The 13,962-nt window shown below is 38.1% G+C and overlaps 1 protein-coding gene across 9 annotated transcripts in view; it reads left to right on the top strand.

Moving 5' to 3' along the window:
* Positions 1-13,962, top strand: part of PKN2 (protein kinase N2) — a 143,449-nt gene that overhangs the window by 74,117 nt on the left and 55,370 nt on the right. For all 9 annotated transcript variants that reach the window (XR_004989461.2, XM_036446881.2, XM_036446875.2 and 6 more), the window contains 3 exons: positions 6,295-6,412; positions 6,713-6,858; positions 6,947-7,160. Coding sequence is in view for 8 of the 9 variants with exons in the window: in XM_036446881.2 (XP_036302774.1) it covers positions 6,295-6,412; positions 6,713-6,858; positions 6,947-7,160 (478 nt within the window). In the remaining variant the exon portion in view is untranslated. The remainder of the gene's footprint in view (positions 1-6,294; positions 6,413-6,712; positions 6,859-6,946; positions 7,161-13,962) is intronic.

Raw genomic sequence — 13,962 nt, 5'->3', positions numbered from 1 at the left:
CAATCAATTCCTTTTTCATGTTATCAACAGAATGTGGATTTCATGACTCTAAGTAGCACCATTGGTTTTTAGAATAATCTGTAAGGGTTTAATGGGCATGTTGAAGAGATGTTTCTCATTCATATAAGCAGATTATAAACCAAACTATTAAAATTTGAGATTCTTCCTAGCCTCTATCACATTTTTAAAAAATGTTCCCAGGTCTTTCATATTTATTTCTCATTTGAAAATACCTGATTACCCACCCAGGCCTGCCTCTCCCAAATCTTCCAATCTTCACATATTCCAATCTTATCTGTATTAATAGCCCACAAAACCTTTCTGGATTCCTTTAGCTAAAACTGATCCTATCTGCCCTGGCTGGTTCAGTTGGTTGGAGCAGTTGTCTGGAACACCAAAAATAGTTGCAGGTTCAGTTCCCAGTCAGGAAACATATCTAGGTCACAGATTCTATCCCATCTGGGGCATATATATGAGGCACCAGGTTGATTGATATTTCTGTCTCTCATGGATATTTTTGTTTCTTTCTTTTTTTCTCTTCTGTCTCCCTTTCCTCTTCTCCCACCCCCTTTTTCTCTCCCTCTCTCAAATAGATAAACATATCCTCTGGTGAGGATTAAAAAGAAAAAAATGATTCTATCTTCCTTTGAATTTTTCTTTAGCTACTTTTAAAATTCCGATACGTATAATAATTATATCTATTCAAACTAAGTTTTATAGGGTATATCATAATTGATTAATTATTTAATTAATTAATTGTTAAGCCAGTTAATTATTTTCATTGGATGTGACCACATTTAACACTTACAAAGTAAGCCATAAATATGAGATTGATTGATTGATTGATTTCTGAAAGCTCTGTGTGATGTAGTTTATGACTTGCAAAACAAAAAGTCTTTTATAAATTGAAAAAATATTGTACATTGAAAATATAACTATTAGACATTGTAGAGTAGGGGTGTCGAACTCAGTCAGAGAAGGGGCCAAAATCTAAGATCCAGCCTAAATCGCGGGCCGAATGGTTTACTGAACAGTCATAAACTGTCATTGTGATGGAAACGCAGCGGAGTGCAGTGATGACAGCGTGGTGTGGGCCACATTGCAAGGCCTGGCGGGACGGATTTGGCCCGCGGGCCTTGTGTTTGACACATGTGTTGTAGAGTGTTAACATTAGGTAACTACTTTATTAGGTTGAACCACATAAGATTGCTGTACAAAATCAGTCAGATATCAACATTTTCTTTTTTAAAAAATAAATCTTTATTGTTCATATTATTACAAATGTTCCTCATTTTTCCCCCCTCCATTGCTCCCCTCCACCAGGTTCCCACCCTACCATCTGCCCTTTCCCCACCCCCCATTGTCTTCATTCGTAGGTGCACAGTTTATGTTCAGTCTCTTCCCGCACCTCCCATTCCCTTTTTCCCCGAGAATCGTCAGTTCACTCCCCTTCCATACCTCTGATTCTATTATATTCAGTTATTATTGTTCATCAGATTTTTTAATTCCCTTGGTTTTTAGATTCACTTATTGATAGTTATGTATTTGTTGTTCATAATTTTTATCTTTATTTTCTTCCTCTTCCTAAAGAACCCCCTTCAGCAATTCATATAATTCTGGTTTGGTGGTGATGAACTCCTTTAGCTTTTTTAAATTTTTTTATTAGTGAAGCTCTTTATCTGGCCTTCGATTCTGAGTGATAGCTTTGCTGGGTAGATTATTTTTGGCTGTAGGTTCTTGCTATTCATTACTTTGAATATTTCTTGCCATTCCTGCCTGGCCTGCATGGTTTCTGTTGAGAAATCGGCTGACAATCGTACGGGTGCTCCTTTATAGGTAACTACCTGCTTTTCTCTTGCTGCTTTTAATATTCTCTCTTTGTCTTTTGCTCTTAGAATTTTAATTATGATGTGTCTTGGTGTGGTCTTCTTTGGATTCCTTTTGTTTGGGGTTCTGTGCGCTTCCTGGACTTGTAAGTCTAATTCTTTCACCAGGTGGGGGAAGTTTTCTGTCACTATTTTTTCCAGTATGCTTTCGGTATCTTGCTCTCTCTCTTCTTCTGGGACTTTCATAATTCTAATGTTGGTTCTTTTGAACTTGTCCCAGAGATTTCTTACACTATCCTCAACTTTCTGGATTATTTTATCTTCTTGCTTTTGCGGAGGAGTGTCCTCTGGCTCTTTGTGTTCCAAATCTTTGTCTTGATTCCTGGGCTCTTCCAGACTGTTTTTAGGACTCTGTATAATATTTTTTATTTCAGACAATGTTTTCTTTATTTCTTGTTGATTCCTTTTTATTTCTAGTTGATCCCTTTTCATATCCTCATAAGTCTCGTTTATTTTATTGGCCTTTTCTAGGAAATTCTTGAAAAACGTTATAACCGTGGTTTTGAACTTTATATCCAGTCGTTTTTTTCCTCCATTACTTTTGTTTGTGATCTGTTTCCTTGTCTCGGCATTTTCGCAGCTTCCCTGAGTTGGTAAGGTGGCTTTGTGTTCTAAGGTGTCCTATATGGTTCATTGGGTCAGCCTCCCAGTTACCTGAGGTGGACACTCTTGGTGCACCCCTTTGTGGACTGTGTGTACAGCCTTATTGTAGTTAAGTCTTGATTGTTGTTGGTATCACTGGGAGGAACTGACCTCCAGGCCAATTGACTGTGAGTATCAGCTGTGTCTATGCTGGGAGACAGCCTTATTCGACTAGACTTGGAAAATTGCAAAAGCCTCTGTGCTCAGCTTGGATGGGGCAGAGCCTACAGCCTTGGATTCCGTCAGCCCCGCCCTATGAGGTTTCTGAGTCTCAATGTTCCTCAGTATCCTTCGGTACTTGCTGCTTTGGTACTTGCTGCAAGCACTTCTAAGAGAAAGGTGCCCTCAAGTTTCGCCCCCAATGAGCTCGGAACTGGGGTTCAGTGCAGTTGGAAGTGGGGTTGGAAGTGGGGTTCAGAGCTTTTGTCTCCTTCCCACTAGGGCAGTCCAGTGGCACAGTCAACAGTCCATTCTCTGAGCGCAACGTGCGCGCTTCCCGGACCCTGCCTTTTGCCGCTCCCCTGAGTTTCCGCCTTACAGCCCCGATTCCCTCTGCATGAGCCTGGGTTCCCAGGGTCTTGCTCAGAACTGGGGTTTGGTGCAGTCGGAACTGGGGTTCAGCACAGTTTGGAGCTTTTATCTCCTTCCCACTAGGGAACGCCAGCCAGGCACTAGCCGCCCCCCTCCTGTCCAGCTCAGTCCTCTCCCCATGCGCAAAGTGTCTCCGTACCTTAGGCTTTTACAGCTCCTCTGATTTTATTTCTGATTTTCTCTTTGCTTCTAGTTGTAGAATTTCCAGTCCATCAACTTTCCTGTAGTTCTGGATAATGTCCATTTTGTATTTTAGTTGTTTTTTTGAAATTGTTGTGCGAGGCTTCAGTTAGGCGTTTACCTATGCCGCCATCTTGGTTTCTCTCAGATATCAGCATTTTCATGTTTCAAACTAATGTATGTAAAATCTTCCCAAAGTTTTAGCATAAAAACAAATATTTCTCTGATACATAAACCAGTTGATGTACTTTGGAACTACCTTATCTTTTACCTCAAACATATTATGTGCTCAATAAAAAATAAAGGAATGCTGAAAGCAGAAAACTGACATGTAGTTCCTATAAATTGCTTGTGACAAGTAATATCCAATGTCAGTTTTAAATGCCTTCATCATACTTTGACATCTGTGCAGATCTTCATTAATCTGTGGGAAAGTTCACTTATTTTAAAAATGAAATAAAAATAATCTTCCTTGAATATTGAATTGAAATAGTTAAGAAAGAAGTGTTTCCAAAAAAGTAAGTGACAGGACTACTGTCTTTCACAAACTGATAACATAATAAGAGTAGATTAAAAATATAGTATTATATATTAATAGTTTACTTGTAACATTTGTACTTTTATATTAGACCTTTATTAAAATAAGATAATCATGATTTTTATTTCTCTAAAAGAGAATATTTTAATGCCATTCATGTGCTAGGTAATATAATTTTAGTTTATCAATGCATACAAAAGCTGTATAGTTTAGAGTGGTATTTCCATTTACATAATTTCTTCAAGAAATCTAAAGCTTGTGGAAGATAGGTAACTAACTCAAATTTATAAATATAGTAAGATTTGGGTCTAAGTCTTTCTGATTGCAAAATATATTTGGCCATAATAAATTCGGAGCTTTGGAATACTGAGTTTTTTTCTTACTCTGATCTGGTCTCAGAGAAAAGTTATTTCAAATCTTTAGTTTGTCTGATGTTCCTAATACTGGATAGGAGGAGGAAATAAAGAGAAATATCTTTTCATTTTAAATTTGGAAGGTGGATAGGTGTATTCATAAAAGCGTATGTAAATTATAGACAAACACCAAATTCAAGATAGTATCGTTACTGTACAGCAAAATTAACAAATATTGTGTGTGTGTAAGTGTGTACCTGTGTGTACTTCATGGTATAAATTAATAGGTAAGGGACTTATACTATTTCATTTTATTTCCTTGGTGTGAAATCTAAATTTATTTAATAAATAAAATCTGAGTTGAAGTTTTTTTTCTTAAATGACTGACCTTGGAAGCAAGAAAGAAATGGAAACAAAATTTATAAATTTGCTAATTGCTTTTTCCTCCACTGTGTATCAGTCTAGTTTGATGTTTAACATAATATACTTTAGATTACTTACTCCCCCGCCCCCAGTATATAATAGCAATAGTATCTCTCCCACCACATATATCTTCATCCATCCTTTGTAGTACTCTCTGTGTGTGTTTGATTTATTGAAGTGATGCTGTATCTGGTGCTTGCCTCTTAGCTTCCAGTCTTGAGTCTCCTGGACAATATAGGTTGATTATATGCTATTTTATTTCTAAGTTAATACTAATTGTATTAGTAGTGATAAAAGTAGAGATGCTTAAAATTGGCCTTTCTTGTGAAATAAGTGCTTCCTAACTTACGCTCACTTTTATTTATCATTTTCGTTTTTGTGGATTGAAGCCTACTAGATTTTGACAACTAATGTAACTATTTAAATAGGAGATAGCATTAACTTGTATCACTTGTTTTATATCAAACCTCTGAAGAAAATTTCCTATATTAGTTTTCTATGACTGCTGTAACAAATTACTACAAATTTAATGACTTAAAACCACACAAATTTATTATGTTACAACTTTGAAATTGAAAACTTTAAATAGATCTCACTGAGCTAAAATCAAGGTATTGACAGTTGTGTTTTCTTATGGAGGATAGGGGATAATTCACTTTCTTGTTCTTTCCAACTTCTATGGGCTGCCCACATTCCGTGGCTCATGGCCCTCTTCCTCTAGCTTTGAAGCCAACAATAGCAGGTTCAGTTCTTCTCATCTACCTTCTCATCTGCCTTCCTCTTCCACATTTAAGAACCCTTGTGATTACATTGGGTCCATCTAGATAATCTCTATATTTTGAGATTGGTTGATTAACATCTAATTCTATCTACTATCTTAATTCCCCTTTTGCCACGTTAAGGTAACATGTTCACAGTGTAGACTAATTTCCAAATTTAAAATTTATCTGTTCATAAGTTTTCAGGATTTGGTCTTCTATGGGTGGGTTATTATTTTGCCTACCACACTTCTGTCAGCAATATTCAGTGTTGTTATAACTAAACTGAAGTGTACAGCACAATAATGCCATTTCACTTAATTCAGGACCTTTCTTGAAGTCTTAAGAGATGACAATATTCACTATAATTTCCACCCTAGCTTTACTGAGGTCTCCTTTTTTGACATTCAGGAATTTCTAGGGGCTTTTCTCATCATAACCAGTGTTGACAAATGCTATTTCCTATTCTTTTGTCAGCATCTAAAGCAATACACATACTGTCTACAATTAGTTATTTTTTAAATGTGTGAAGCTCTATGAAATTTAATGTAAAAATTTTAGGCTTAGTCACTGAGACAGCTCACATACAGTGATTCTGAGAGTTACTGGCCATGGTATATGAAAATTCTCATGTTAAGCAATGAAAGAAAATTACAAATGTGAATTTGGATTTTTTTAAAACCAGTAGTAAGGCTTAACTTGCTTTCTCTCAAATTGTCTTAACTTAATGGAGTTGTTTTATCACCTTTTCTGCTAGATAACTTTTTTAAATAAATGTATTGACAAGTATGTATAGAATTATAGTGTTCACAATGTTCTTTGAACTCTTGTTTTACACTTTGCTGATATCATTTGATCTTATTTAGAATCTGTGAAAATATTTTGTCTCTATCTGCTTACCTTTTCAAATTTATTTTTAATAGGATCGGAAACTCCATGGCACAGCTCAGCAACTGCTCCAGGATAGCAAGACAAAAATAGAAGTGATACGAATGCAGATTCTTCAGGCAGTCCAGACCAATGAATTGGCTTTTGACAATGGTGATGGAATAGAGATAAATTTTCATTCTGATGATTATGGGCAATATGCTAAATAACTTTATGTAAAAAAGACACATCGTTTAAAATTGACGGGGAGGCAGCATTATGGTGTTTTTTTATCTTACATTTTTAATTTCTGAGTTTTGATCTAAAAAAAGGCTCTATATCAAAATTGTATCTGTTATGTATTCAGTGTTTTAAGGACTGTTCTTTTAATGTAGGAATTCATTCTTTTATTGGTGAGTTTTAATAACTAAATATTAGAAGGTGAAGTAACTTTATTTTTGCTCTCTCCTCTAGCAAAACCCGTCATAAGTCCTCTTGAACTTCGGATGGAAGAATTAAGGCATCATTTTAGGATAGAGTTTGCAGTCGCAGAAGGTGCAAAGAATGTAATGAAATTACTTGGCTCAGGAAAAGTAACAGACAGAAAAGCACTTTCAGAAGTAATTTTAATTGAAAAATTTAACTTAAATATATTACTCAAAGAGTGTAGTTATTTAAATAATAACAATTGTCTTTTCCCTGCCCAAGGCTCAAGCAAGATTTAATGAATCAAGTCAGAAGTTGGACCTTTTAAAGTATTCATTAGAACAAAGATTAAATGAACTTCCCAAGAATCATCCCAAAAGCAGTATCATTATTGAGGAGCTTTCACTTGTTGCATCACCAACACTAAGTCCACGTCAAAGTATGATATCTACACAAAATCAATATAGTACACTATCCAAACCAGCAGCACTAACAGGTATGTAGTATATATCTTCTGATTATTTTTGGTGCTTTTTTGGCTACATCTGGTTCTAGTTTAATAAATGAATAAAGATTTGTGTACAGATTTTTTAAAAAATATTGTGGGGAAATACATATAGCATAAATGAATTATTTTAAACATTTAAAAATATAGAAATTCAAAGTATATTTCTAATGTTGTGTAACTATCACCACTATCTAGTTACAGAACATTTTCATTACTCCAGAAGGAAACCTCATGCCCATTCCCTTTTCCCCTCCAGCTCCTGGCATTCACTATTGGCTTTTGTCTCTGTAGATTTGTCGGTTTTAGATATGTCCTTCAAGCAAAATTATATCATCTTGTGGCCTTCTGTGTCTAGCTTCTTTGATTTAGTGTATTGTTTTCAAGGTTTGTTCTTGTAGCATGTATCAATGCTTCATTCCTTTTTATGGCTAAACTAGAGGCCTGGTGCACGAAATTTGTTTATGGGAGCAGGGTGTCCCTCAGTCCAACCTGTGTCCTCTTGCAATCCAGGACTCCTCAGGGGATGTTGGTCCTAAACTGACAGTGGACATCCCTCTTCCAATCCTGGATGCTGCATGCTTTTGATCATAGTTTTCATACAGGTGAAAGACATCTTGCTATTGTGTAGGCAGCTACATTTTTTTGCCCTGATTATAAAAAGTAGTACACAACATGGACCTTCTGAGGCAGTAGTACCATTTCCCCCATTTTATGGGTGGAAAACTGAAGCAGAGAGAAGTTAAGTAACTGTCACACGGTTATAAGTGTCAGAATCAGGGCTGACCACAAAATGCGCAAGCCAGAGTCCATGCATGTCATCACTGCATCATCCTGTTTTTTCAGTGCTAGAGTAGCCTTGCCAGGTTTTAATTTTTAAATCTGAGAGACTGTTCACAATATATAGGGTAGGGTCCCTAGGCCTACCACTGATCAGGGCCATCTGTGGGACAATGGGCAGACAGGACTATTGGGGGGCCCCCACTGACTCTGACTGCTAGCCAACCCCACACCCCTGATCGCCACTGCCGATCACCTTCCTCTTGGGGGGCAGATGCTCAATGCAGAAGTGTCTGCACCCTAGCAGTCAGTACACATCATAGCAGCCAGTCATTCCATTGTTTAGTCGATTTGCATATTAGGGTTTTATCATCTATACTGATAAAAGGATAATATGCTAATTAGACCGGACGTCTTCCGGACATCCTTCCTGACAAAGCCCGGGGCATGGTTGGCCTGCAAAGCACCGATGGCCCCTCGCCCAAGCCAGCCCTATTCCAGAGGGGATCCCCCACCCTGATCCAGGGCCACCCTAAGGGCAGGCCAGTCTGTCTCTACCCATGCACCAGCCTCTATCCTATGCTATATAATAAAGAGGTAATATGTAAATTGACCCTCATATTCTCACAAAAATGGCTGCCTACAACCAGACCAGCAAGGGGTTTGTGAGGGACGACCAAATGACTCAACAGCAGGCTGCATGGTGCGACAAGACTGGCAGGGGGGTTAGTGAGGGGCAACCAAATGACTCAACAGCAGGCTGTTTGGGACAGTCAGGCTGGCAGGGGAGGTGGAGGGGGGGAGCAGTTAGGGACGACCAGGCCGGCAGAGGGGGACAGTTGGGGATGACCAGGCTGGCAGGGAGGGGGCAGTTGGGGATGACCAGGCCACTTGGGGGGGGGGGGGGGGCGGGCAGTTAGAGGCAACCTGGCAGGCAGGTGAGCAATTAGGCGATAGCAGTCCAGGGTTGTGGGAGGGATGTCCTAGATTGGAGAGGTTGCAGGCTGACCTGAGGGGTACCCCTCACCCCATGCACAAATTTCGTGCACTGGGCTTCTAGTACAATATAAGGGTAATATGCAAATTGACCCTAATACCCAAACAAACACTGGAGTAGTCACTATGAAGCACACCCCACCTCTTGGATTCCTTTCCCTGGCCTGATGGCCACCTGCTGTGGGGCAGGGACGGTAAGTGGGCAGGAACAGCTGACCTCTCGGTTCCCTCTCCCGGCCATCAGGCACCAATTATCCAATGGCAAACTGGGGAAGATGGCTCTGATGGCAGGCCAGGCCTAGGGCTTGTACCCATGCACAAATTTTGTGTGCCCGATAGGATAATATTCCACTTGTATGAATATATATATGTATGTGTGTGTGTATGATTTTGTTTACTTATTCATCCTACATAATAGAAGAGTAATATGTAAATTAACCATCACTCTGCTATGCTCACAAGCCAGTCAGAGCAAGTATGCAAATAAACCCAACCAAGATGGCTACAGCCACAGAGAGCAGGAGGGACATTTGGGTTTTTCAGGCAGTGGAGAGAAATGGCTGCTAGCCACAGAGCGAGCAGGAGGCTTGGCTCCACTCCAGGCTACAAACTTTCAATTGTAGAAGGTAAATAAACCCTAGATACCAGGGCCTCCACTTGGGTCACCAGGGGGCGTGGCTGGCCTGCAAACCACTACAGGCCTCTTGCTTAGGCCACCCCACGCCCCAAGGGAATCCCCGCCAGAACTCCCTTCAGGGCAAACCAGCTGGCCTCCATCCATGCACTAGGCCTCTATCCTATCTAATAAAAGAGTAATATGCAGATTGACCATCACTCCAACACACTATATGGCTGCCCCCATGTAGTCAAAGATGGCTCCCCCCATGTGGACACAAAATGGCCAGCAGGGAAGGGCAGTTGGAGGCGATCAACCCTGCAGGAGAGGGCAGTTAGGAGTGACCAGGCAGGCAGAGGAGGGAAGTTGGGGGCAAACAGGCTGGCAGGGGAGCAGTTAGAAATCAATCAGGCTGGCATGGAAGTGATTTGGGGGTGATCAGGTTGGCAGGCAGAAGCGGTTAGGGCCAATCAGGAAGGCAGACAGGCGAGCAGTTGGGAGCCAGCAGTCCTGGATTGTGAGAGGGATGTTCGACTGCCTGTTTAGGCCCAATCCTGGGCAGTCGGACATGCCTCAAGGGGTCCCAGATTGGAGAGGGTACAGGCTGGGCTGAGGGACACCCGCTCGCCCCATGCACAAATTTCGTGCTCTAGGCCTCTTGTCAATTGATAAATGTTTAGGTTGTTTCCATCTTTTGACTATTGTGAATAATGTTGCTATGAACATTTGTGTACAGGTGTTTTTTTTTTGAGCACCTGTTTTCATTTACTTAGGACATTGTCTTAAGAACTCTAGGTCATGTAGTAATTTCAAGTTTGTAATGTTGAGGAACTGTCAAACTGTTTTCCTCAGTGAATGCATCATTTTACATTCTCAGCAGCAATGTATGAAGGATTTTATTTCTTTATATCCTCACCAACACTTTCTTTTATTGCCATTCTTCTAGATTTATTCTTGCAAATGGGTAGTGAGGTTTCTTTTCAGTTGTGTAAAGGTTTGCTTCATATATTTTCAGGCTCTGTTGTTAAGTGTGAATATGTTTATAATTTTTATATCAATGGATTTATTTTACTCTTATCAAAATCACATTTCTTTTTTTGTATACTGTAAAAATTTTGGATTTAAAGTCTATTTTTTCTGATGCTAGTATAAGCTACCCCAGCTCTCTTTTGGTTACTATTTACATTTATTTTATTTATTTATTTACTTACCCTTTCACTTTCTATCTGTTTGTGTCTTTGGATCTAAAATGAGTCTCTTTTAGACAGCATGTATGATAGTTGGATCATGTTTTTTTCTTTTGTTTTTGTTTTTGTTTTTGTTTTATCCATTCTGCCAATCTTTGCCTTTTACTTCAACAGTTTAAAACAGTATGTTTGAGGTAATTACCTAAATGCTAATGTACAATTCTTATGCTAACAACACAGTTAGGTCAGATTTTTGAAAGTTAATGGCACAGTCCCCCACAAGTCTACCCTAGTTTCAGAGACAAGCTTCAAGCTTGGTGTTTCCTCAACCATCCTCACTTCTGACCAACTGGCTATAAATTCTAGGGTTCCCAATACCACCTCAGGCTCAGTAAATTTGTAGAACAATTCACAGAACTCAGGAAAGGTCTATGTGTATAATTTCAGTTTTCTTGTAAAGTACAGTAAAAACAAAACAAACAAAAAAATGAAAGAAAAAGATACACAGGGAGATGTCTAGGAGAGTCCCAAAGTCGAAGCTTTCCTGTCCTTAGCATACAGCCCTCTCTCAGTACATCATTTTCTGTCAAAAACAAAACAGAAATTTCAGCCCTAGCTGGTTTGGATAGAGCATTGGCCTGCAGACAGAAGAGTCCTAAGTTCAATTCCAGTTAAAGCACATGTCCAGATTGTGGACTCTATGTCCAATTGGGGGTGTTTCTCTGTCTCCCTTCTCCCTTCCTCTCTGAAATCAATAAAAATATATTTTATTTTTAAAAACACAGAAATTACACTTTAGCTTGGAATATCTGAGTTTTTATTGTGGCTTCATTATGTAGAAGAAACTGATTGAATCATTGGCCTCTTGTTTGAAATCATCTTCAGCCCCTCATCTCTCTCTGAAGGTCAGGAGATCAGGTGGATTTGTGTCTCTAAGCACCAGCTCTCCAATCATATGGTTGGTCTTTCCAGTATAGCCAGCCCCCCAAGCTAAAACTGTGTCACTTGGTTAGCATAAAATTACATGTGGCTTGAGGGGCTCATCATAAATAACAAATATAGTGCTATCACCAGGAAAATTACAAGATTAGAGGCTCCTTCCCAAGGAATAACATCAATTAGATTTTCAGGGTAGATAAAAAGAAATTACCTATTTGATTTATAAATATAACATTTCACTTTAAATTAAAAAAAAAAAAACAGGTTGAAAATAAAAATGGAAAATTTTCACTAAGTAACTTTACGCATGAGAAGAATGGTATAGCGCTACTAAAAACAGACCAAATAAACTGCAAATCGAAGAGTATTTTAGAAAATAAATATTTATAATGATGAAAAAATAAATTCATCAATAAGCCATAACAACACTAAATGTATTTGCTCCTAATTAGAAGTAAAATAAAATAGGAGGTAAAACTTAATGGAATTGAAATGGTTTGCAACTGACCTTTCCCATTTAATGCCTGATTTGATACTTTAAGGACATTTATGAGAGCTTTTTTTTGAGCTCTCAGGTTTTTGAGAGAGATCTTGTTGCCTCAAACCAGAGAGACATGATTCATGTTTGTGGACTAGGCTTATGGGAACTTTTATTTGCAGGAAGATTCTGATTCCTGTGCTTGCCTTACACTTGTAATTTCTGATATCCGTGATAGCTGATGCCTGTTTTTATGTTTATATATGATCTCTAGGCTCCCAAAATGTCTGTACATCAATAAACATTTATTGTTGTAAAATATAAATAAGGGAAACAGAGATTAAGTAAGCAGCCTCTGGGATAACATCAAAAATACAAACATACACTCTAGCTGGTGTGTTCAGTGTGTGGTCCTTACACCAAAGAGTCGATATGAGGTTAAGGGTGCCTATCTGGGTTGTAGTAAGAGATTAACGGTAGTAGTATTAAAATAGAACAACTATAATGTAATGTAATAGAAGTTTTGTGAATGTGGTCTCTCTCACCTTTCTTCTTGTGATGAAATTAGATGATGAAATCCCAAACCTGTTCCTCAATGTTCATAATCATCACTTGCTTGGAAATAAATGGCTTGGTGTCACTCATTTCAGGGGATCCCTTACTGAAGTCTTCATGTAGGCTCATTACTTCATGGTGCAACATGCTGCTGTCAGTCAGACCGTGTTTTCTGTTCATGCCTTTCACCCACAAATTTAACACCTTTTCCATCATATTTATAAACCCTTATCACACACTGTGGCTGTAACATATAACAGCAAAATTAGCAAGAATTTTTTTTCCCTTCTTCACGATGTCACAGATAGAACTTCGTTTCACAGTAGATCTTATCAACCTTAGTGTAAAAATTTTTTTCTTATTGAGTCAAAAATTTTCAACTCATTTAACACACTTTTCTTTGGCTTATCCAAATTGCCACATCACCACTATTTTTAAAAATATATATTTTATTGAGTTTTTACAGAGAGTAAGAGAAAGGGATAGAGAGTTAGAAATATCAATGAGAGAGAATCATCGATCAGCTGCCTCTTGCACACCCCCTACTGGGGATATGCCCGCAACCAAGGTACATGCCCTTTCCGGAATCGAACCCGGGTCCCTTCAGTCCCCAAGCCAATGCTCTATCCGTTGAGCCAAACCGGTTTCGGCTGAAGTATTTTAATTTTTAATACAGTTTGGTTTAAAAAATCTTCACTAAATATGAACTAGGAAGGGTATTAATGAAGGAATAGACATGATGAAGGATTAGTAAGAGCATTTACAATCCTGAGTTTTTCACTGAATGGTAGTATTTATGGTTTGTCTCATTTGTTCTCTGGTTTATTTTTTGGTTGTATAATTATAATACTGAGCTTACATATTTGTTGCTACTTTGATATGCTATGTAATTGAATCTTTTAGATCCACATTTTGAGACATTTAACAGTTTTTATAAAAGAAGACTTCCTCAAAATTAAAAAATGCTACTTATACCAAGATTAAATGTTGAATTTAGTAAAATGTAATTTTTTATATAAAGTAGTTTTTCCAGAAAGTTAAAATAAAAATATGTTTACTTGTTCTAATGGAATTCATAGGTACTGCTTATGAAAAGAAACATTTACTTCTTAGAGTTGCTTGTTATAAATATTTTATATTGTGGATTATAAAATAAAAAAATGTAATTTTAAGCTATTTCTAATGTGGTTATATGAAATTGCAATTGTATTACCTCATAAAAGAAAGAAACTTCTAGATGCT

The sequence above is a fragment of the Pipistrellus kuhlii genome, unplaced genomic scaffold (assembly GCF_014108245.1).
Source record: "Pipistrellus kuhlii isolate mPipKuh1 unplaced genomic scaffold, mPipKuh1.p scaffold_m20_p_2, whole genome shotgun sequence".
NCBI lineage: Eukaryota > Metazoa > Chordata > Mammalia > Chiroptera > Vespertilionidae > Pipistrellus > Pipistrellus kuhlii.
The sequence above is the reverse complement of the archived record's forward strand: the minus strand, read 5'-3'. Positions and strand labels throughout refer to the sequence as shown.